Here is a 24,644-nt window from a genome sequence, read left to right as displayed (position 1 = left end):
TTTCAGATTTTGTTCGCCTTTGTTATACAAAGATGTTAAATAACTTAAATACATTCTTACCAGTCATTTGTGATCTGTTTATACCTACAAGCTATACACATGAGGTAGAGGAAAATAATTTAGGGTTCCCATAAGACATGAATAAGTGAACATGGATGAAGCTTTGCTGGTGTAGTATCATCACAAAGAGCAATACATGGTTGATGTGTTTTACAAGCACAGTACAAATCCTAACAAAAAGTACATGTAGCTGCAAAGTGATCCAAAGGTTGTAGGAACTAGTCCACGACGATGCAATCATGAGTTTATAATGCATTGTATGTTGATGGCCGACATTACTAAGTACTTTCACAAAAATAGTTGATTATACAAACAGATTTAATGCTATAAAAAAGATATTGTTGATGACTGTGATTGTGTTTGAATACTCTCAAAACTGTGTCATGATCGTGCGCATGAATAAAAGACGGCTTAAGTGAGTTTATTTCTAAATTTGTTAGGATTTGTTAGTGCTTAGATAACAGCGAATTATGAGATATGAAATGCAATAGGTTCAAAGTATACACTGCTTCTCAAAGCCTCAACCCCAAAATTAGGAACAAACACCCAAAGGAAAAACAGAGTAAAAAATACAAGATATAAAATCAATTTAGACTTTGACGTTATTTACACTAAACACATGCTCATAATATATTTAAAAATAATTTATCTTTTTTTTTTCTTCTACAAAACAGAATTTTGTACATGATCCACTGACGACTCAACAGTGCAGAGTTTTGGATTTGAGAATATGGATGACTGCCCAACTGGCTGCTGCATCATGCTCCTTTTTTTTGGGCGAAATGTTTTGGGCCTATGTACAAAATCTATAAACAAACAAAAATGCACTCGGTGTGCATTTGGTATTCCTGTCATGCCTGTTTTGAATCCGCTCGATAGTGGAGAACCTCAGTGTGTTTAGGCGAAGGAGTGTGGACAACGCACACACCGAATGCTGTGGGAAGCAGGCATTTGTGCTTCAGGTCTCAGCATAGCTATTATGGTTTCCATGTAGCGTGCAAAGTTCTATGTATATGTTTTGACCAGTCTTTATTTGGCAATCCTCCTCATATCAAAATGCTTGGAATTCATCTCCTCCGAACAAATATTCCATGCAAGGCTTTCTTCATAAAAGCATGTCAATGACTGTGCTTTAATTTCTTAAAAATTCTGATAATCATTTTTAAAGACTTAACAATCTCTTAAAAGCTACTTGTAAGTGTTTGTCGTGGTGCTGCATCGTTGATTACAATCTGTAATCGTCTTGTTAGAGCAGCTGTGTGTTTTTCCACAAAAGTCTCACCCTAACGTTTCTTAATGCTACCAATTTCAGTTTCAGTTGCTTGTGAGAGTTGAACATGTGCCTCACTTTTGTCATTATACCACAGGAGAAGAAACCGTTACTATTTACAATTTAAAGAAAAGAAAAAAAAATCTGCACTGCGCTGTATCCATAAATACAGATCTTAAAATACTTTAAAGGGCTTTGGGGCTTCAGTGCGTAAATGGCGCTATAATACAAAGCTGGGTCCCTCACTCAGTAGTTAATTCACACCAAGGCATATCTTATAGTATATAACGTAATGTTCTCAGAAGTGCTGAGAATACAATGAAATGTTATTGTCTGCATTGTTTGTGTGTTCAGAAACATTTCTCATGTAATTAAACCTTTGTTTTGACATTTTGGAAAATAAGCTATTCTGCATTTTAGCTGAGAGTTAGATGAGAAGATCAATACTACTGTCTCATATGTCAAGCCAATATGAAACTACCACCAGCAGCCAGTTAGCTAATTCTATTTTAGCTGGGCTTAAAGACTGACAACAGGGAGAAAAGGCTAGCCTGGCTCTGTGTGCAGGTAACAAAATCTACCAAACAGCATTTCTAAAGTTCACTGATTACAATGTTATGTATTGTGCTTCCAGATGTAATGCTGAACTAAGCTAACCAGCTAGCTGTGTCCTTAAGCATGAGACCAGTATCAATTACTAACTCTCAGCAAGAAAGTAAATAGGAGTATTTCCCAATTGTCAAACTATTGACCTAAATTGTCACTGTAGTTGCATGGCAGGGTTCAGTATGCTGCATTGTGTCAAACGTGTCACTTTGTGCCAAGCAACAATATAAAAAAACATATCAAGTTGTATTTATTAAGAACTTTACTCACTTCAGAGAAAAGATTGCTGATTTGCAAAACCCCAATGTTTGCATTTAGGCATTAATTGGCTGAACATTACACAAATATAAGTCATATAGAAAATATATTTATATAAGCAATGAGACTTATTTATCTTCACTTGAGCAACCCTGCAGAGACGTCAAGTTAGATTTATGTCTCAGTTGCCCCTCATTGTTTAGACCAATGCAGCTCCCACTGGACGTGCTGCGGATCTACGTGTTGAATATGGCTCAATCAAATCACGGCAAGAGGACAGAAGGTTGTGACATGGTAGGGGGCTACAATCCTCCAGTTTTCCGCAGTTTTCTTTACATTTTCAAAGAATAAAACGTTAAATAAAATAAATGGATTTAAGCTCCGCACAGCCCAACAATTTCTGATGTGAGTCACACGCGGACCGTTTGCTGGTCCCCTGTTGCATTGGCTATAATAATATAATAAGGCCACTGTCATCTCCAACTTGGAAATGATATGTTTTTGGAATAATTCTTTCCTATTTTGTCACAATAGTTTTAGTGGTCTAAGTTATTCCCTGAACATTGGTTCGCTCAAGGCCGAGAATAGCCTAAACTGACTGGTTTAGTTATTTTCTGTGAATGCATTTACTGACATCTTCATATTATATTACGACAAAAAAAAATGAAATTATTTTTTCTCCTGTGAAGAAGTAGTCCAAAAGGATCTATAAATTATCCACAGCGAAGGACAGAGTGTGCTGCTTTCCAAAGGGCCTTGTCAACATGAATCAAGAAGAAGAACGAGCGAGAACACACAAACAACATAATATTTGTGTGGTTAGTGGTTTGTTTTAACATAGTTAGATAAGTGGCTTGTATAATATCATTCAAATATAACTTCATTTATGTACATACATATGCAAACACACAATGTGTGTGTGTGTAACTATGTGCGTGTAGAGTAAATCTTACACCCTGTCTTTTTTTTTTTCTTTTAGCAGTCTCTGAATATGGTTTCTATTGCCATAAAAGTCGTCATTCGAACCCCCCTCCCACCTCAATATCTATCACATGCTCACGAACAAACACACACATGTAAAGATTGACAAACAGACACACACACACACATTTCATCTTTGGGCAAAACCCCAGAAACCAGTCTGTTGGGGTTACTGTCCTTGTGTTGGATCCTCATTTACTGGATGCTAACCTCTGTTTTCTTGTGAAAAGATGCAATTGGATTTTAGGAAAGAAAAAGCTTTTCTCTTCAAGGCAAGCCGTGATAAAAAAAAAAAAGCTTGAGATGTTGACCCAGTTGTCTGAGAAGGTAATTTTGATCTGCAAAGCCCAGACATGGGGCTAAAGGACCTCTGGAACCAAACCCACAGAAATCCCTCAAAGTGCTAATTGCTTCTCCATCGGCTTGCTCCTTTTTTGTTAGCAGGACATTGTTCCGACAGTGTGAGCAAAACCTTGTTTGAGAACAAATCAGCCACTCCGTTTCAACACCACCATCTTTACTTGCTGATCACAGGGGCTGACAGGTCACAGGTTTACCCTTTGCAGGTATAGACCTCTTCTCTCTGCGTGCACTGCTTGCATTCGACATAGCAGCACCAGCGCACCTGGCACTGGCAGGGCCGAGTCACCTCCCTACTTTGAGTGTTATGGCCTCGACCGCAGCAGATAGCGTCGCAGTTATTGTCTTTGTAGCACGTACGGGCCGCTGTGCCTGATGAGTACTTGCTGGGTCTACAAAAACTGGGCGAGTCCTCGATGTGGAGCAAGGTCATCGTGCGAGGGATCTGATCATTCGGGCCAGGCAGAGGTGGAGGCGGAGGCAGTGGCTGTTGCTGCTGCGGCTGCTCCTGCTGCTGCTGTTGTTGTTGCTGCTGCTGCTGCTGCTGCTGCTGCTGTTGTTGCTGTTGTTGCTGTTGTTGTTGTTGTCTCCGGCCTGTGGCTATCTCCCCCTCCCCTGTGGCCTCATTGGTGGAGCTGCCGACCTTACTGCCGTTCTCGTAGAGCAGCTTCAGGTTCGCGCCAATCTCGTGGAAGGGCAGCAGCTGCCTCCAGCAGGTCCGGACGGTGCAGGAGCCGGAGACACCGTGGCATTTGCAAGTGATGTTTCCCTTGGTTATCTGGTTCAGAAACAATGAAATATTGTTAATGGGCATGACACATTAAAGCATGCTATGTCATTTAATGAGCCTTTGTTTGGTAAGCAGGATTTAAAAGAGCCAAATTACCCAAAGATGCTGACAATTAGACTGCCGTGGTTTGGGGGTAATGTCAAGACACCATGGAAAATGATTACTATCAATATTACATTCACTGCTCTGTTTGATATCATGTTCAGACTGGAAAGCAAAGGCTTCACATATTGCATGTGAACAATTATTATTATAATTAAAAAGGAGAACAATGTTACACTTTGTCTTAGCCTCCATATCAAAGAGCCAAAGAATAATACCTGGGATTGGGAAGCTGGATTGTTGTTATCATAACCGACATTTTGATCCAAGTCAATAATAGTAATCAGGATAAGTGATGGGAGGATTTGATGAGAAAAACTCTCAAGTAGACAACCAATTCGGACAGCCATGGAAAAGAGTTGATAAACCAAATCTTCTAGTGTTGTAATTATATAATAAACTAGGGTCATGCAAACAGTTAAAAATTAAAATAATAGTAGAAAAAGTCCTCTCAATATAAAATTGTACATAATTGTAAGTGAAACATGGGCATTTTGAGCAAAAGTGACCACAAGCACGTTACTTTAACACAACTTGACCTCTTAGTGGTCAGCCAAAGTTCACTTCAGCATCAACCACAGAGTAAAAGCAGTGTGTGTGCGAAAAATCAATGACAATAACACATTGTCTTAGCAGTTTGGATAGCATCTACAGTTCTTTTTCTCAGACTGTGAAAGAGATCGGGAACAGGAAGCGCATATTCATCACACCGGCAGGTCAAGAAAATTTGATAGGTCAGCTTTTTAATGTCGGGGGGGATGCAGAGGCTAGCACATTCCAGCTCCGTCCTCCGTTTGGGAATTCATCCCGAACGACTGTGGTGTACCTCACTACATGTGCAAATCACCACGAAAAAAAGGAGCAAAAACAACGTTGTAAATCTTTTATCGCAAATGAAATCTCCTCAGAGAGGGATTTTGGAGTGCCGAGCAGAAAAGGAAGAGCCTGCTTTGGCTTTGAGGAGAGTTTTGTATCTGCTAACATTTGGGAAGTGTGCCTCTGCTATAACTCATTTTGAAACCAAAAGGAAAATGGCTACAATATGAGAAAAAGCAACAGATTCCAGACCTTAAGTTTGCTTTGGCATGACAAACTAAAACCATTCACTACTTTTTTATTTTACTATTAAAAACACTTCCAAGACGAAAATATTTGCGTATTTGCTTATCACCAACAATTAAAGAATGTTGCCAAAGCACAAATGTGAGTCACTTACACTCTGTAATCTACTGTAGGAGGGAAAACAAATATTGACCAACTAGCACTTTGAGTATTCACCAATATTAAAGTGGCAATTAGTCTAATCAGTTTATCTTTTTTCCAAGTTTCTAGGAGATACATTTAACTTTGCTTATTTGTTTGTATTACGTTATCACAGTTTTCCCACCATTAAACTGATTTGTGTGAGTTTGTTTGAATACTATCTGTGACTCCAAATAAACTCCGATCCCATTCAAACTGTTTTCCTTGTGTCCTGGTTTGCCTCATGGGTATGGTATATTACATTTCAGATTATGACTTTAATAAAAAGGCAAAAAAGGAGTACTGTTGGTGAACATCTGTTAAAAAACGTATTGTGTAATTTTGTATTGTTTCCTTTGAATGTTAACTCCCTTAAACACAGTTTTGGGAATCACAAAAGATAGGAAGAACAGTCAAAATCAATGAAGCAGAGGCTAAGATATTTCATGAGTTCAAACTTAGACATTGTACTCATTGATGATACAAAGACTGTCTCTTAATTAAAGAGATGCCACTTAAATCATTGTTCTCTTTTTAAGTAAGCCTTCTCAAGAGCCACGTAAGACATTATACCACTGCTAAATCACCAGCTTACCTTAATGCCCACATTTGTGTTGTGCATGTCCACACGTGCGCGCAGGTCCTTATTGGAGCGTTTGCCCAGGAAGTCCCTAACAAACTTGTTTGCATATTTGATGTTGTCTCCGCAGCCTCCCCATTGCCAAGCCTTGCGGTTCTCCAGGTCCGGGGCCTCGTCACACGTGCAGCGCTCCATGCGTCCTGCGCTGCAAGCCTTTGCCATCGCATGGGTTAGTCCGGCCGAGGAGATGGCGTACAAGAAGGCTGTCTCTTTAAATCCTGGAAAAGACACATTGCACATTAACAAATGAGAGGCAGGACAAAAAGAAAAGATTATATTGCAACTTCTGTTTTTACATTTTAAGCACAGGAGTGTAAAATACAATGATACTTCAGTTGTTTTTCTAGTTGTGCAATATTTGTGAGAGACGAAGTTGGTTTTACAAGTTCAAAAAGAGAAGGAAAGGGCATATATACCTCTCTTCAGTATGTTGGCTCGGTGGCGTCCCTCTAAGGGGCAGTTCCACCTCTCAAAGCGAAATTGGTAATGGCATTCTTGGGCGCTCATGGTGATGGCCTCTCTCAGGGTCTCTGCCACGCCCGGGTCTCGTCTGCACATCCTGCGCTGCTTCTTCTCCAGTTTGAGCCGGTCACACAGCTTGTAGTGGGCCCTGCCCACGTTCTCCTCTGGTAGAGAGTTCAGTGGCAGGTTAGAAAACGGTTCATTACCTGTCAACCTGGAGGGAAAGATCACAGAGGCACTCAGTTAACACTCTGCACAGAGAGGGGGTGGATTCATCTTGATAAAAGGATGCTGACCTTCCTGGATAAACAATAAGAGTTGCAAAGATTTACTACATAAACAGCTGGGGCATATAATACTCCGAAGTTTGGTTAATGTTCAAATGATTTCCGCTGTCCAGGTTAATGTTCAGGGGAAATCAGCATTTGCTCGAGATTGAGATCAACCTCCAGCACAGGCGTGTCTGTGTATAGAGCAAATTCTCCAAAGAGGTGGATGAGTTCTTACTTTTCATAAGAAGTTCCTGACACTGTTTTGTCCCCGTTTTAGACCTCACACAGTAATGAAGTCAAAGACTAGCAGCTCACTACCTAATGTGTTGAGAATTTAGGATTGAGATTATACATTTTATACGTAAGAAAGCATTCAGTTTATGTGGGGACATGTTCTAAACAATGGCACGCGGTGAACGTGACAGTCATACCACAAGCATGTGAAACAGTAGCCAGCGAATACTTGGTTTAATATTTATATCGTGTCCTAAGGGGGGGGATGTCACTCACAGCAGTGTTGTATAGATTTAAACATGATCACACAGCAGGATTTACACTCTCATTATAGAAGCCCCATAACAAAAGCGCAGTATTCAGGACCTTAAAGCTGCGATCCATTTGAAATATAACAAGCAGGAGATTCAGTTCTAAACACGGTATGGAGAACATGTGGTAGACTTGCTAGACTCCTTTCGTCGGTTTATTTAAGGGAAGCGTATATAAAACACACAAAGCGAGAACTGCCACATAGCTGGCAAAACCGACGACCAACGTTCTGAGGTTGTGATGGGGAGAGCAGAGCATTACTTTCATAAACACACACAGGGGACATGACTGTCAGCCTGTGACCATTTTGGTCACACCATCTGACAGGATTGGCACCGTAGTTGTTCATTATGTGGAATTCCTGGCCTCCTTAACACCCTTAAAGTGAAACTGAAGAATAAATGGATTTACAGAACTCACAAAAGCACACGACATCTAGCCAACGTGCCTTTGCAGACAGACACTAAAAGGACACTTTTGTGTATGGATGATGGACACATTATCTAATGCTGAGCTAACAAAAGAAATGAAGGACTTCTACTTTTTCCTTTTGCTGTATAATAAAGTGTTCCATTTTTATCTTTTTAAAAAGAAAAATAATAATCGAAGCACCCAATTTTACAAGTGTCTCTACAGATACATCTCATAGATAAAAGAAGTGATAAAGCCAACGAAATAAATGGTGTAATCCTTTTGTGCATGTAAAAACAACCAAATAAAAAGCAACAGTAAACAGGAAATCTGCCTCATGGTTGGATTGAGCAACCATTGTGAAAGAAAATGTGTTTGTGCAGAGCACCTGCTGGATGTCCACACAAGTTTAGTTAATGGAGCAGAACTGTTGATAAGTGTGATCTACATTACTTACATTTTTGACTTCATTATTGTTTTTCTGAGAGGATTTTGACACCACTCATATTCACTTCAGCCTCTAGCAGAAGGTCACAGGAGATCTTCAACAAGAGAATGTTTTAATAAGTCCAACAACTGACTGAAATGTTTTCCCTCAAGACAATACAAATGGACTTAATAGTTCACATATGGTATATGATATTGTCTTTAAGATACACTCACGGCCTGGTTAAAAATCCAAGCAGTCAAATCAAGAAGGATCAGGATTTGCTTTCAGATTGGGTCAAAATGGTTTCCTTTTTACAAAGTGTGTTTGCCTTTCCTTTACTTGTCTGACAGCTATGAATTTTCAAATGGAAACCTGGCAAGCTGCGTCTTGACAGAGATTGCTCTCCCAACACACTTAGAGAGTTAAAAAAATGTATGGTTTGAGGCGTACAGAGCGTAGCGTACCCAATGCACGAAATTGTCTCGCTGTGAATATCATTTTCCTCTTATGTGTCTGATGCTTTGTTAAAATCCACGTTGCCAACAATGCCAAGAAAACATATTCAAAGGGCCAAAAGAAACAGTTCCAGCTGACCCGGTATGTTACATATGACTGACAACCGTTCCACAACAAGCACGTTCTATGGCAAGCAAGCAGTCAGGGATTGAATGATGGCGCCACGTGGAGTACCTGCCCAAGTTCATTTGAAGCACCAGTGGGAAATTAAAAACCATGTGAATTTCAAGAAATATTGTAAATTCACACCAGGAGCCAGTGTGCTATTACACGTCTGCAAGTTGAAAAAAACAATTGACACGTGTATTAAACTTAGCAAATAGATCCAACCAACAAATGGTGTTCTTATTTACTCAATAGCACCAGCATGATGTGCACATTCCTTGGTAAGGCATGCATAGTAACTCATATCAGCGTCAGATCTTCCAAAAGCACAAACGCCTGCCAAAACAAGAGACCATTAGAGTGACAGGCCTTAACTCTCTGTGTGACGTCCGCCTGTTAAAGACAAGAAGATGGTCTGAGAGGAGCTGGAGGGAGGCCAAAGAAGACATGACACTGATCTCAGTGCTACCGTGTTTGCGGCTTGCATATTTCTAGTTGCAAAGACAGCCTGGAGGCAAAGCATGGAGGGAAGAGATTTGAGAGCGGAGAAACACTACATATGTATCTCCAGAGAATAAACTACTGGCCATGACTCGCTTTTGTGCAATCAAATAGTATCACAGATGTACACTGATTTCATTGTCTCTGTCTATATAATATCTTATTCTGGATGCCATTTTTTTGATGTTCACAAGATTAATAGCAGGGTTCACGTCAATCATTCCTCTTGAATTCAACATTATTGGAAATTAAAGATCATATTTTCCATGTCCCCTGCTGTCACACAAAAGGCCACACATTCCAATATGGTGATCTGCAGAAAAAAATGAAATATCTCTCTGCTGTTTGCTGAGAAACGAACTCATTCAACTCACTGAGAGGAAAAGACAATTGGAAAACAGCACAGGGGCTGAATCTCAAATCATTACAAATCTTGGGTCAAAAGGAAATAATTTGAGTCATGAGAGACTTTAGAGATGTATTATTTCCGTACTCCACCAGACAAGCCTACATTTTCCTTGATTACGACATTAATTTGTGAGTTTTCCCATCATGATGAGTACGTTTAAGGGAAACGGGGAAAGACAAACGTCATCTTTAACAACTCTCTTTTAAATATAGGGTACCGCTTTCTAATTATGGATAATTTTTTGTTACAAATGGCTATCGTAAGCGTTAATCAATTATTTACTATAGCTTTCCATGAGTTGACTCATTGTGGGTTATTAAATGTCAGAAAAACAGTAAAGGAGCTCCTGGCAACGTCTTAAATAAGGTGATTCTGTCCAAACATTTGAGCCATTTCAAAAGATTTATATAGGCACAATCAGAGCGTTATAGCTCAAAATATAAAATACCAAATAGAAAACGTAATTTATCCCTTACTGGCATTGCTACATTTGTCTGATAATTAATATATAAAGAATTATCTACTACCAAGGTCTAAGGCAGGGATTGGTTGCATCTTATAAACCCTTTTAAAAAGCGTGCAATAATAGAAGCAACACACACATAGCCATAAGTGACTTACATGCTATCACTGCCACACTGAATTAGATGAAGTAAAATCATGTAACTCTGTGTTTTCACATCATGGACCATTTTCTGTAGGTGTTTTTGTTTGACGTGTTGTTTAAGGTGTTGGCACAGCAACACCAATTACACGTGGAATACAACACCAACATATAAAAGTCATTATTATCCTATGTGAGGTCGGATTCTTGCTGATGTTTGCTCAGCTTTGCCTTTTCCATTTACACACTTGCCTCTACACACTCCTCACAGACAACACTGACCCACTCTCACGCAGCGCCTCCTCCACTGTCTTTCACTTAGTAACACCGGCGTTTGTTTAGTCTTTTCTCTCTCTCCCTTTCAGCACCTCCCATTGCCCGTGACATTTACTTTATATACATTTTCCAATGCAGTGGGTTGAGGGAAAACAGCTCGTTTCACACCGTGGAGCCTCAGAGTCGATCCCTCGGGGAAATCATTGACTAGCGCTAAAGTTCGCCATCAGCACTACCTCTCCGGCTTTACATTACAGGCCTGCAGTGACCCCCAGCTGGAAAATCTGCTCGTTCTTCTCTGGTTTGGTATGTAAGTTATGTATGTGTGTTATGTATGTTAAGATGGTGTAATAGTACCTAGAACCTACTATCTCTTACCTTTGCTTGTTAAGGCCTAAATGCTGGTCTGCTATGTGTACAGGGTACAAACACACATGACTTTGTGCACTGCTGTTATCCATTGACTCACACAAACATAAACAACATAAAGGCAGCTCGGTCCATGTGGTATAGATTAATCTCAGGAGGAAAAAGCAATCCACACGGCACTAACTTTACAAGTGTACGATCACTGACATACTGTGTAGAGCAAACATTTTGAAAATAATACGCCAAGTTACCAAAGCAAACATTTTTCTGGCAGAAGAGTTTTGGCGATTGTCAACCAGTGTCTGTTTATCATCTTCACTCTACAGTTGCTGGCTTCATTTGTGTATATAGTTACAATATAGACATGTGTGTGCATGCGTGCATGTGCTGTGGCATATAGGCACTTACTACCTTAAGTCAACACCCACAGGAGTCAGTCGTGGCTGAACGCGCCCAGGCAGAAAAGCAAAAAAGCCACAGCTTCTCCATCAGCCTGAACTTGCAGGTTGTGTGGTCTGGTGTCTCCTAGATCACAACTTACCCCCCTCCTCCTTCTCCTTCTCCTTCTTTTTCCCTCGTCTCCAAACTTTCCCTTTTCCCACTGGTCAATTACTCTAAACGAATGCCAATCATTCTGTCCAGCTGTTGGCTCAAAACAAAGCCTCCTGTAGACAAAACCACCGCTGTCTGGGACGTACCCTGCACAAGACAATGACAGACATGAACATGTGTCCTGGAACAGTTCAGCTGTCATGAAGACAAACTACCGTGCTCACCTGAGATTACTCTGTACATATCTTTAAAAATCAAACATTTTGTTTTTGTAGGAAATTAAACCCGCCAGTGCAGATCTCCTATTTTTCTCTTTTACAATTTACTCCTGCCTTCACAGTGTTTAAAATGCTCTTTTTTGGTAGAAAAAAGTGTCTGTTTTTCTCAGAAATGTTGGATGAACTTCAGACCACCCTGCCCAAGTCCCATCTGGTGTATCACAGCACAGGCTATGCCAGAGGTTGTAGGAATGTGAGTGTGTGTGGTGTTTTCCCTCTGGCCCACTCTAACTATAGCTGACAATGTGCTCCACAGCTTAAACTTGAATAATTGAAGAAACCATGAATCAGTGTCAAATGACTCTCCGGTACATGGAGTTTCCAGGCTATTGTCCACCTCCAAGACGTTTATAAGAGACAAAATCCTGCACAGGACTCATATTATTTCTCCCCAACAGCTAAAGTGACACCGTTAGTTGCCCAAGTCTTTAAAAACAGAAATAGGGGAAAGAGTAAATGGTTATGTATGAGGCTAAAATAAGATTAGTCACTGGTTGAAAGCACTGGGTGTTGTGACTACTCCTAACAAGCTGTGGCTGTACAGTAACATGACAAAACGACTTTGAAAACAAAGTGGTACTGGCCTGGGACTTAGTAAGTCATTATTAGTTGAGTAATGAGCCTTTCTGCGTAGTGGGGATGCTATGCAACGTCTAGAAGCACAGCTATTCACAGTGTGAGGGGGGAAAGTCCACTATCTTGAATGACTTCACAGGATATGACCAAATGTTATATCATTTGCTGTCCCTTCTGGTCATTTACAACCCACATAAGTTGTGTCAGACTACTCCCACTAATTGACTGATTGGGTAGAGTTCCTGCTCAACTCTCTTGATATTTTAAATGTGAATGATGATGCATTGGGCTTATTTTATTTTAAGTCAATGTATTCTCAGTTAGCTTTTCCTCCCAAAAAGTTGCACCACTCTAAAATATTTTTGTTTCAATTCAGAAAAAAAGGGGAAAAGTTACTGTTGAGCCTAATTTTTAATCCGCAGCTGTTAATGCGAGCGCTGGTAGCTGAGCAGTAGGACTACAGGACTTGGGTTTGGGAATGGGAGTGTGGGGCATGGTAAGAGGTTTAACTGCTATGTGAGAACTCAAGGCTTCTAAGGTCAGCAGCTCAGTTATAGTCACTGTGTGACTGGCACAGATTGGGCGTGCAGCAGTGTCCGCATGACTCCCCTGTTCTAGCCTACACCATGGCACAGAGCAGCCCTGTACCAGCGCACCAAACACGTTCAGGCACACATACTGTACTTAGCTCTCACCGGTTCGCACATGCAGACACAAGACCCAGACTATGGTAATTTGGCGAGAGACTGTTAGTTTGACTACGAACTGTTAAGCAGACAATTGAAAGTGTTCAATGGAAATATCAGGTTTGTTAATTCCTTGTGCGATGGGCTAAAGGCACTCCTTGAATAAACCGAGCGTGCAAAGTCAAACCGCAAAATCCAAAACAAAACACTTGGTGTTTTGAATCACTTATGCCTCAGTAAATACAGTGGCTGAGTTCATTGGCGGTTATTTGCTCTTCTGAAAGATTAGTTGTTTCCTACAAGACCTACCGAACCCAAATGCAAAACAAAAGTGCAACATGTCATTGTTTTTAATTTGAATTATTCAAGCTCAAACACTGACAGTAATTTGCAAGCCAAAGACAGAAATGTATGTTAATTTGACTCATCTTACAAATATTCCCCAGTAGCATGCGTTTCTGTGCATGTACACACAGCTCATTTATCGCCTGGAGTGAAGGAGTTTTAATCTTTAGAACTGACTGATGAGTTAAGCTGCAGCAACCATTTCATGCAAATGGGGCCATTTTCACCGTGTAGCAAAAGTACTGCACATTACAGTCAGTGTTCATCTGACTACGTCCATTCTCAAACTAGTTCTCAGGCTGTATGAATAAATATGCCTTTTGGGACAAACCTTAGTCTATTCAATTACACCCATTTGGCAAACATTGAATGCAGTACCTGAGTATCTGAGTGCACGTCAGGTCAGGCTTCTATATCATTGTGTTTATGTAAGATGAACGTCCTGATAAAAGTGCAGTAAAATTCTAAACATGCGGTTTTGAACAGGTATGGTCAACTTCCTTTCATCCTTTATGAAATTATGAATCTTTGAAAACTGGAATGTGAGATTAAAAACAAAGATTAAATGTTGGCTGTAGAAAGTTTGAAACTGTGAAGGTTGACATAGAAAAATGCACGGATATTTTATACGGCTAAAGCCTTAAGTAAGGGTTGTCAATCTACTAATCTTGGCACATGTGAAGCGCCATGTCTCTCCTATCCCCACAAACCAAGCAGAGAAAACGCCTGCGGTCAAGGATGGAAAACACAGGACATAGCGGTTACGCTAACTAGCATCATCTCATCAATGCCTGACCACTAAAAGTATCTTGAGTCTATATTAGTTTTCCTGTTTTGCAAATTGCCCATGTCTACAGCTACATCTGTAAAAATCATCATGCGTTACCAACAACACTTCAACAGGAGTTTCCCTACCATATCATCTGACTATCCACCAATGACGTGCACAGCTGCCTGGTGGGAAAGCCCTTTAAAATCAAAAATATCTCGGCTGTGGTTTTCTCTGCATGCTGATGACACCAAAACTGTTGTTTTTAGGATGTGAGCAAGCCAAGCACAATTTAAAAGCCTTACCAAACCAAGAAATATTCAAAATATTCAGAAGAACCATGGTATTATACAATATGAGTCCCATAACAACCCACTACAGGCACCACTGAAACCTCCATAACAAGATGTGTACCACTGCAATTTTTGGAATCAACAGTAAGGCTGTGCATTAGTTAGGAGAAGAAGTAATATAGAGAGGGGAATTTCTGCTTCTTAAGCTGAATTTCAAACACACTTTGCACATGTCATGCAGGTTGACCACATCTAAGCATACATCAACCTTTTCTCTTCCTGAATTTTTTTTACACAGACTTGGCTGCCTTTACATTTGATGTTTTCTTATTTAATTTCCCACTCTCCTAATGTTACACAAAAAGGTTACAAAGTGCTGATTGAGGCCCATCCTGCACTCTCAGAAGGTGCTGCACCACCATGTGGCATCCACAGGCATGGCAGGCCTCTCAAGAGGGATGTTATAGAGCAGAACACTGAAAGCAAAGCATGGCTTAGCTCAAATCCAGATGTATCAAACAAAAACATAAAGAAAACAAAGCTCTCTCTTTTCAGAGGCCATGCGGTCTGTTATCTAAGCCTCCAGGTTTGCGTGATCTCACCACGCTACATGGTCACAGCGTTAGAGCTGAGAGAATCCTATCTTCTTGGCTCACAGTAAAGTGATACCCTTTGAGGTGTGGCTGTAGCCACAGGATATCCTATGAAGTTGGGAAATCCCTCTATCAACGGGGCTCCCCGCCCTTGCTGCACGTCAGGGCTAATCAGTCCTTAAGGCCTGGTAATGAGACGCCCGCCACCACTGTCTGCCAGGCATCGCCAGTCTGAGCCCACACTAACTCTGCTGCTCCTAATGAGTGGTAATCACCCAGCAGCTCCCCACAAACCACTGTAGTGATGCCGGCACGCACATGAGGCAGGCAACCAGAAGACAGGAGGGGAGAGAGAGGAGGGAAACTTTAAAACGCACTTCTGTTTGATACACATCAGGAATTAATTCAGCACTGTGATAAAAAACCTTGTTCAGCTGCAAACTGAAAAATCATTCCTCAGTAAATGTACACACATCCCATTTGTTACCATGTTGTTTTTGGCATTCTGCCTGACTTAATGGAGCGCTGAAAACAATAAGACCATCTGAAAGAGCATCAGCTCTCTTTCAGGAACAAACTGATGATAGGAGGGTTTAAGAATATTACAGTTATCAAACAGCAAGTAGGACCAACACTATATTTGCTTCTTCCGGTGGTTGCGGTGCCTCTTATATTGGTAAATCAGAGAGGCAGTTGCATGACTGTGGGCAACCTTCCTGTATATGTCGCACATGAACTAAATAAAAACAAACTCTTGACTAAGTGTTAGGACTCGCATTCAGCACAGTTTACAAGACCACAGAATGACATGCCTTTACCAAAACTCAAATGTAAACCAACAAAGTTGTCTCAGAGAGCCCTTTGAGCCCAGAAGGGTCAACTGAGAAAACAAATGACTTCCTTCTCTGACAGATTATACATCTCATCAAGGTGCTGTAACCTATTAAATCAGGTAACGAAAGTTAAGCCAGGATCTCTGATTCAAACTCTAATGATAACGGATTTAGCAGAACCAGCACCTGCCACAACAGGCTGAGGGAAAGAAAATGAGTGCTCACATTCTTGTGGCAAAGGATGACAATTTAAGCGGGTGCTTGACTACGCCAGGAATCCCACCCCACCCTCGACTGCGCAGACTATGGGCAGGAGAGATTGTGTTTATGTTACACTTACGCTCCACCACACTCTGGAAATTGGGTATGCAACATTGACCCTCTATTTTGAGTAAATCAGTACTCAAGAGGCCCTAGGATGCCTCACGCTCATGGAATATTTATTTGAACAGGTTTGTGTTTGTGTGTCCCAAAGTCGAGCAGGACTTTGCCGGAGTGTCACTGGTGTCGGGTTTCTGGGAAATTGGCCACTGGGCAGTCACATTCTGTATCTGTGTCACCTGTGCAGGCTCTTTCAGTATGTTTCATGTTCCTCAGCTGCAGGGCTAAATCATTCACTGACACTCATTCATATTCCCTCCTCAGCGAGCCGTGGAATAATAAATCTGGAGTATCGTAATACCACATGTCTCGCTGCACTACACAGGCCACAGCAAGAGAACAGACTGACAGAGAGAATTGAAAACAAGTGCTAACTGAATAAGTAAATACGCATTACCATTAGGACCATTAAGGCGGATGTAAGTGCCAATTTGGCACGTAAACCTTAATACACACTGCCTGCGAAGGGTGACACTGCTACAGGGAGGGAGACAGAAACAGAGAGGAGGGTTACATTTGTCCTTCTAATGCAACTTTGGAGCGGAAACCGAGGACTACCGATGATGACGTTTTACTGAGAAGGGCTGTGATATTTCCACCATACGAGCTATTACAGGTGCTGTACAGCATGTTTACATCACCCAGATATGTGCCAAGACCTCAGTGCAACACCCAAGAGAACAACATTTACTCAGACGCACTAGAAACTGTGTCACAACCACAACAATCTGGTTAATTCAGACAGAAGAAAAAGCAAGAATTCCCAACATTGTTGTTCTTTTCATATTTTGTCTTACCCAAAATCAGGAAAGCCTATACAGCCCGTAGGAGTTAAGGTCAACAGGTCTAACACACAAGTCTAACGGGCCCTTAGGGGATACTTCCTGTGCTCTCTTGCAGATTCACAACATTTCCCAGATCAACTAACACTCCTGGATCCAGCACAACACCCATACCTATCATAAATTTGACTCTGCTGGAAAGGCTTCGATTGTCATCACTGCACAGTCACAGCAATTTGTCTCTGAGTACGTCTGCACTGTTTTCATCCAAGGGTAGCAGTAACAACACCCATCAACACGGATATTTGTAGATACTACGGAAAAGCACCAAGTTTCAGTTTGACCTGCCACCTTCGTACATTTTGTTCTGTCAGTTTTTAAAGATTTGGTGTCTTTTGGGGGATTGTGGGATGAAGACAGGTGAAACATGGCTGCTCTCACACCTGACAAAATCCTTACCTCAGTTGAACGACCTTTGCTTCCCTGCAGGGTAATGGTCGTATTTAACTAAAACAGTAAAAAGAAAACTAAAAGTGCAAGTTCATGGGAGCAGGCAAACAGGAGTTCAGTGCATTAGTAGGCACTCTGAAGTGGAGGTCATAGTGGGCTACACCTAAAATTCAAGGCGTTTCCTGAGAATGACTTACTTTGAAATATACACCCCTGTGTTCTTCCTAAATTAAACATTATTGTGAATATGACATGATTTATGAAACCCTTAATTTGTTGGTTTCATTTCCTAACACGTGTTCCAAGTGTGTTTTAAAGCTGATGGAGGAAGCAGAAGAGAGAAAAAAGCCTGCCAGAATTGGGTGATGTTTATGCTGGATGGGGGAATTTTTCTGTGCAAGCTGAGCAGACGTTTCGGCCACCAGTTCAGTCAGATTGCTTTATTGTTACCAGCTGTGGAGTCTGAGGCATATACACTCACCTTTCACTCCGCAGTTGTTTTCAGAGTCGACTAAGGATATGATTTTACAAGTGTTTCAGCAAAAATAATCACTCGACCACTACCTGCCATTCAACGCGCCAGGGGTTACATTACACTGGGCGCTGGCTCAATTGTCACGGAGAGAATGGGGTGAGCTCTCCTCGGCCAACATTACGCCGGGGCTGCGTATAGCTACCTGTTATAGATGCTGTGTTAATGGGCTTTCTAAGATAGTCTCTGACCCTGCTTGTCACACAAAAATGCAATTGTCAGCAGCTCCAGTGAGGCCAAATCATGTGCTGACAACCTGCTGCAGTCACCAGCTGCGAGGCCGCTGAGGGCTGCGCAACCGCGGCCAAATGACACCTCGCTGACCCGCTGATATTAATGCAATCAAAACAACTTATAACACAAATCAAAGTGGGTTAGGCATGTTTTTAGTTGCAGAGTCTCTCAAGAAACCTCAATGAACTTTTTCAGCGGGGTTTAAAGTTAAAGATATAAAGTTGTTACCTGCTTTTAGGAACCAATCAAATCAATGAAAGCAGCATCATGGACATACTATAGTGTCTGTTAGTCCTTACCCAAAATAAGCTGCGGTTGGTCCCGGCAAGTTGAGAAGATACACTATGACTGTGAACGATAACCATCCCAGGAGTAGGTGTCCATCCAGCATTTTGCTGCGGCTCCAGGGCAGATCATTTCGTTTCTCCTGAGTAGCTGTGTAAAATCCCTTCTTGAACGTTCAACACTTCTTATACAGAGAGGAGCTGCGCTGCGCTCCTCCCATGAGCAGAGGAAAGAGAGAGAGGGGGAGAGAGCGAGTAATATGGCAATACATACAGAGTTGAGCTGATTCACAATTCACTCTCAGGTTTCAGAGAGATAAATCTTCCCAGTTGCCTTCATTTATGATTGGCACTAGTGGGCGTTTTAAACACCATATCGTCAGTGTTTGTGCATACTGAGGTCAGTATGAGCTGGCCTGTTTATGATCAAATACTTGTTTACCATCAGTCAGTGGCAGTTTATTTCCAGTATAGCAAACCTTGAATTTGTATAATCCAGCAGATGCAGGATAACAGTTACTGGCCCTATATGGAAGTGTATGAAGTCCAACGCTAAATAAGATGTTGTAGCTGGACTTTTTTTAAATTGTTTATTTTGTGCAGCAATGTAAAGTAACTAAGTATATTTACTCCATTATTGTACTTAAGCTACAGATCAGACACTGGAACAAGTTTAACACATGTGGACCGAATTTCGAAATTGTTAACTGCTGTTCCCAAGGTCGAGAATTTAGTTTCAAATGTGAGTTATGAGATATTTAGTAGTATACTGAGTGAGCTATTTCAACATTATACTTTATTCTTGAATTTACAAACTTTCTGAGACAAATATTGTACTTTTGGTTCCACATGTTTCTGAAAACTGGAGTCACTTTACAGATTTTCACATATGATTGTAAAATATGCCCTATAAATCATCATGCCTGTGTTGACTTTGTCTGTCAAAAAAAGCATTGTATATTGCAGAAAAGGCTCCATGTTTAGTCGATTTTTGGTTAAAGATTGTCTGTTGAAGTTAAATATCAGTCTGGTCTTGCCTTTTGGAAGGCACAGCGATCACTTCTCCTAAACCATGAGTTCATCTGCAGTTCACGGTGAAGAAAGCAAATGTATCCGCAACTATAACTGTAGGCCATTTCGCAACCGTTGAAGTAACCTTTAATCACTTTGAAAAATATCATATTGAGCACCATAAATCAATTAGCAAACAATCAATCACTCAGGCAAAGTAATCTGAACCCTTTGGCAGGTCTGCTCTTGAAAATATTTACTCTTCCTACGCATTTGATTGCATAAGATTTGGAGATTACCAAAACATGAAGTTATTGTCACAGAAAATATTCTCTAACATGCAAACATTTTACTCAGTCAAAAAAGTTGCATAGTTGTAAAATGCAATTGAGTATGTTTGCAAAACATAGACATAGGTGGTTGAATGTCAGTTATTCACAGTAACATTTTACTTAAAGTGACAGCCCTACAGGTCACAGGTTTATTCTCTTAAGCACGACTGCCATAATAAACGAGGATCGGTATTACAGATGTGTTGACTAAGTTGACCTCTTGATTTGTGAACAATATCTACTGACTGTTTGCCAGCTGAGAATATCTTTAGTCAGGGACAACCACACTTAACTCCTGTATAAACACCTATCAGTGGCTCAGCTATCACCTAACCTCTTTTGTGTCCGCACACACCTTGATTTTTGGCACGTAAATAGAGAGAGAGATATCTGAACTTGGGAAGGGTCCAGGTTTTCACAGCTACACCTGGGGAGCACTGCTGCCAGGATTCAGGATGAAGTCTATTCATTCCCAATCTCAAACAATATACTGCCCGTTTATCGCAAACACAGCCACAGATGGGCCAAGTGGCTTCAAAGCCAAGTTTCTACTTACTGTGTGGGTAAACAAAATGGCACTTCAAAATAGAGATTAAAGTGAGCAAGCTTGATCATTTACAGTTGTGTTCTTCAAATGATACTGGATCTCTTGTGATCACTGAACCGTGAACAGATCACCAATTATTCAGTTTTTGCGTGGTGTGTTATTATCTGTATGAGTTAACAGGAAATGCGGACTACCTGCAATGTTGATTTTAAAGCAAAAATGTTACATTATGCGAAATTCGCCATTGAGTAAAAACCTTCAGACAGCAGCCACTTAGCTTAGCAGAGAGATTGGAACGCGTTGAAAACAGCTAGCGCTGTCCAATTGTAACAAAATCCTCCTACAAGCCCTAAACGTTTATCACTTATCGACATATCATTTCTAATTGTTTTAATCCATGCAAGTCCAACATGTAACATTCTAATTTAGGGTTTAGTCTGGGGGTTGTACATGGGGGTTGTACATGGGGCTTTTTCATGGGCGGTGTGCTCTGCCACTTTGAAATCTTGAGTCACCGTTTTTTTGTAACTATAGTCAAGCAAATATTGCTGCCGTTGGACAGCCATGCTTAATGTTTCACCCTATTTCCAGTCTTTATGCTAAGCTAAGCTAGCCAGCTGCTGATTTCTAAAGGTGCTGCTAGATACGTAGGCCTACTTATATAACATGGTTAGGCTGTATAAGTCTTTGCTGTTTGGATGCATGATTTAACTTTAAACTCATGCTCGATATCATTCACACAATTCACACAGGTGAGCACATGAAAGCTCAGGAATGCACTTTTTTTTACATTATAAGCTTGTCAGTCATTGCTAAAGGGCAGTAATTCAAAAGCCTATAGGCCCCCAGTAAGGACCGTGCTTCTTAATAACACCTGGTTTTAAGGAGATCAGCGGGAGGGTTTGTCAGTACATGACAAGAATGGACACTAATCCTAAGCAATACCCACTGGTCCTGCATGTCTCTTGAGTGGGATAATTGATTCCCACACCCTTCTTAAAACACACTCGCCCCCACTTCTCAGACCCGGCAACCGAGAAAACAGAGCTTGTTTCATTCTTGTGTCGAGGGAACATGGCAATGAGGACAAAAGCGTGTGTTTAAAAAAAAAAAACTAGGGCTCCTATGAGGGTTGAACTGAGGACTGTCATAAGTGTTGTAGGTGGTAGCATACATTTGTTTGGTAATGGACACTAATCTCTTTAGGCTGCCGGGATATTTTCCCTCCCTGCTGGTAGATATAGTCCGTTACCCTGCTCTACTATTTTTCCTGTCTCTCCTAATCTATCTCCAAGTTAACATGCATATAAATGTGCAAAATGTATTTTAGATAATAATAGCCTATATTACGGATCCTTCTGAAAATAGTCGTATCAGATGTCCATGAGAAAGTCACCCTTAAGTAACGGTGTAGAAGAAGTCAACTTGGTTTCAGCTCTAAGTGTGACTAGAATACTCAGCTCAGATTTCAGTGTTAGCCTGCAGTGTTACATTTCTTTTGCAATTACAATGAGGTTCCTCCGGGAATTGAGGTTAGTTTCTGCATCGGCTATTCAAATGAGATGGAATGTGCTATGGGACGTTGATGGAGTTTGAGGTATTTCCTTTAAAATATCTCAGAAAAGAAAAACTCCTTAAATGCATTAAAAAAAAAAAAAATGTAGCCTACAGTAAATACGCTTATAAAACACAGCAGGGCATATGTTGCATGACCATATTAAAAGGATTTAGAAAAATCCAGAAAGATGTAGGTAGAGATTATAATGCAAGGCAGATGGTATTTTGTAGAAATAATTTGGATTAAAGTGCAAAGATTCCCCTCCCTCTCCTCAGAGTCTTATGTATTAGCCTTGGTCTGACCTTGTCTTGATATCACATCCCTGGAGAGGAATGTAAATCGTATCCGTCCAATCCCAACCCAGTTACCACCAAACTCCTTGTTCTCACCACCCCTACTCCGCTGCAGGGCCACATGATCTTTTCCATGTACCAGACATAATTTGTGGCTTAGGTTTGGAGGCTGACGGTGCGTCTGCGCCACTCTGCTGTTTCAGGCGTCGGGCGCACCATGTGCAGCCGTTCTCAGGATTCAGGAAAAGTCCGTCCTCAGGGTCTGGAGAGGTTGCTGTTGTTTTTGAAAACTTGGTGAATGAGCTGTCATCCTCCTGTGTTGGTTTGATCGCATCCCTAAGAGAAAACCGATCAGATATTGCCTTAATGAACACATTTATTGAGAGTCAGGAGCAAATCACAATTCTCAACCAAAACATTAAATTGTCCTCAACGACTAGAAGATTACTGAATAACTAACTCTAGGATTCACCTTCTGTGCAGGTCCAAAACAGAAGCTGGATTTCGTAGAAGAAGCACCTTGCTATCAAAAATACACCTAGTGAAACGTAAGCCTGGTGCTTCATTTGTGGCATGTAACCTATGGTCCATGCACATTTTCTAGTGACGTGTTATGACACACTTGAGCCAAATTGTATGTGAGCATGTGGCGGCTTGTCCATTCTTGAAAGTGTTTAAGTAGGCACATCTAAGCTGCTGCTGCTGCTGTTGTGTTACCGTGGGAGGGACTATGAAATACCTTTAATACTAGGTGAAATGGTTGGTTGTATTAAAGATGATCTTCCAAAATCAATCACTTACCTTTAGTTTGGTGTGACATGCCATTAAAGAAAATGGTCTGTCCAAAAACATCTTTGGTTTATTTTATTACCATTTTCATCCTGTTGGCAGTTAAAGCTATGATCATTCAAGCATCACTTTTCCTCCCTTGCAAACAATAAAATTAATATCTGCCTCTAATATCAAACCACAGTCTGCTGGGTTTTTATTGCCAAAGCCGCATGATAAAATCCACTCTTTGGTTTCCCAGCAACCTGTGAAACACTTTGCTTGAATGATGTTTACAGAATCGCAATTTTTCTATTTGCTCTTGAACAAGCAAAACCATTCATCCAGGTTTACCTCGACTCGCTGGAGAAAGCATCTACAATGACACAACGCAGTCTCAACAGTAAAAGTAGTGACATGTTAAGAGTTGGAGCCAGGAAAGTACAGGTGGCTGTACGAAGACAGACGATATGGTAGACGTACAGTGAATGGGTCGTGCTCTTGACCAGCAGGTGGTGTTGATGGAACGTTATGATCTGCTTTATTTAGCATTAATGAAACAAGACAGAGTCCAGCAGAGCAGCTGCAGTCTGTACAGCCTCCCTCTCAGCTGATTGCGACCTCGGCTGACCCTGAGGAAAGTGTCATTGTGGAGAAAGAGCAGAGAAGAAGAGACTGAAAAAAGGTGGAGATTCAAGGCCTTACACTCTCACTCTTTCTCTCTTTCAACAGTTGATAGAAAACACTGCATCCCGATGCAGGGCTGTTTCTGTAATGAAAGCTGTGCTGTCTCTTCTTGTTTTCTGGCCTATGAAAGCTTCATCCCTCTTGCTTGATTGATTTGTGACCTCAGCTCTAACACAACTATTCTAGTCCCCTCTGAGGAAAGACCTTTTGACCGAAGGCTCCCACAACAGTTGAAGACTTCAGTTACAGACAAAATGAGACTTAACGGGTTACATGTGTCGACATATTTTAGACCTTTAGGTGCATCTATTTGCTTCTCTTGGCCTCAGCTATTGTTTGTGACTACTTTAAATTAAAGGATATAAACCAAACCTGACCTATAAGAACTTTAAATCCCCAACTACACTCATGGAGTACCACAAGGATCAATGCTCGGACCTTTATCATTATCTTTCTACATAGTGTATCTGTATGTCAAATACATTAAAAGCATCATATCTGTTTTCATGCATATATTTTTCAATTCCTACTTCTTCTTTTTTTTGGTTCTGTTTATTTCAATTAAACGCTGGAGAATCTGCATTTGGTATCGAAATTAAGCTAATTTTCATCATCATTAATCTTTTTTTTGCAAAGCACTTTGAACATTT

The 24,644-nt window shown here is 40.9% G+C and overlaps 1 protein-coding gene across 1 annotated transcript; it reads right to left on the bottom strand.

Moving 5' to 3' along the window:
• wnt9a (wingless-type MMTV integration site family, member 9A) lies at nt 1-18,940 on the bottom strand. Its single transcript, XM_010792566.1, has 4 exons — nt 18,814-18,940; nt 6,726-6,985; nt 6,265-6,527; nt 1-4,313 (listed from the first exon to the last, which is right to left on the bottom strand). The coding sequence occupies exons 1-4, from the start codon at nt 18,903-18,905 to the stop codon at nt 3,729-3,731; spliced, it is 1,200 nt and encodes a 399-aa protein (XP_010790868.1). The 5' UTR covers nt 18,906-18,940; the 3' UTR covers nt 1-3,728.
• Between the last annotated feature and the right edge of the window lie 5,704 nt (nt 18,941-24,644).

Source organism: Notothenia coriiceps, unplaced genomic scaffold (assembly GCF_000735185.1).
Source record: "Notothenia coriiceps isolate Sejong01 unplaced genomic scaffold, NC01 NC01_scaffold00036511, whole genome shotgun sequence".
Taxonomy (NCBI): Eukaryota; Metazoa; Chordata; class Actinopteri; order Perciformes; family Nototheniidae; genus Notothenia; species Notothenia coriiceps.
Note: the sequence above shows the minus strand (reverse complement) of the source record. Positions and strands in the feature narration are given on the sequence as shown.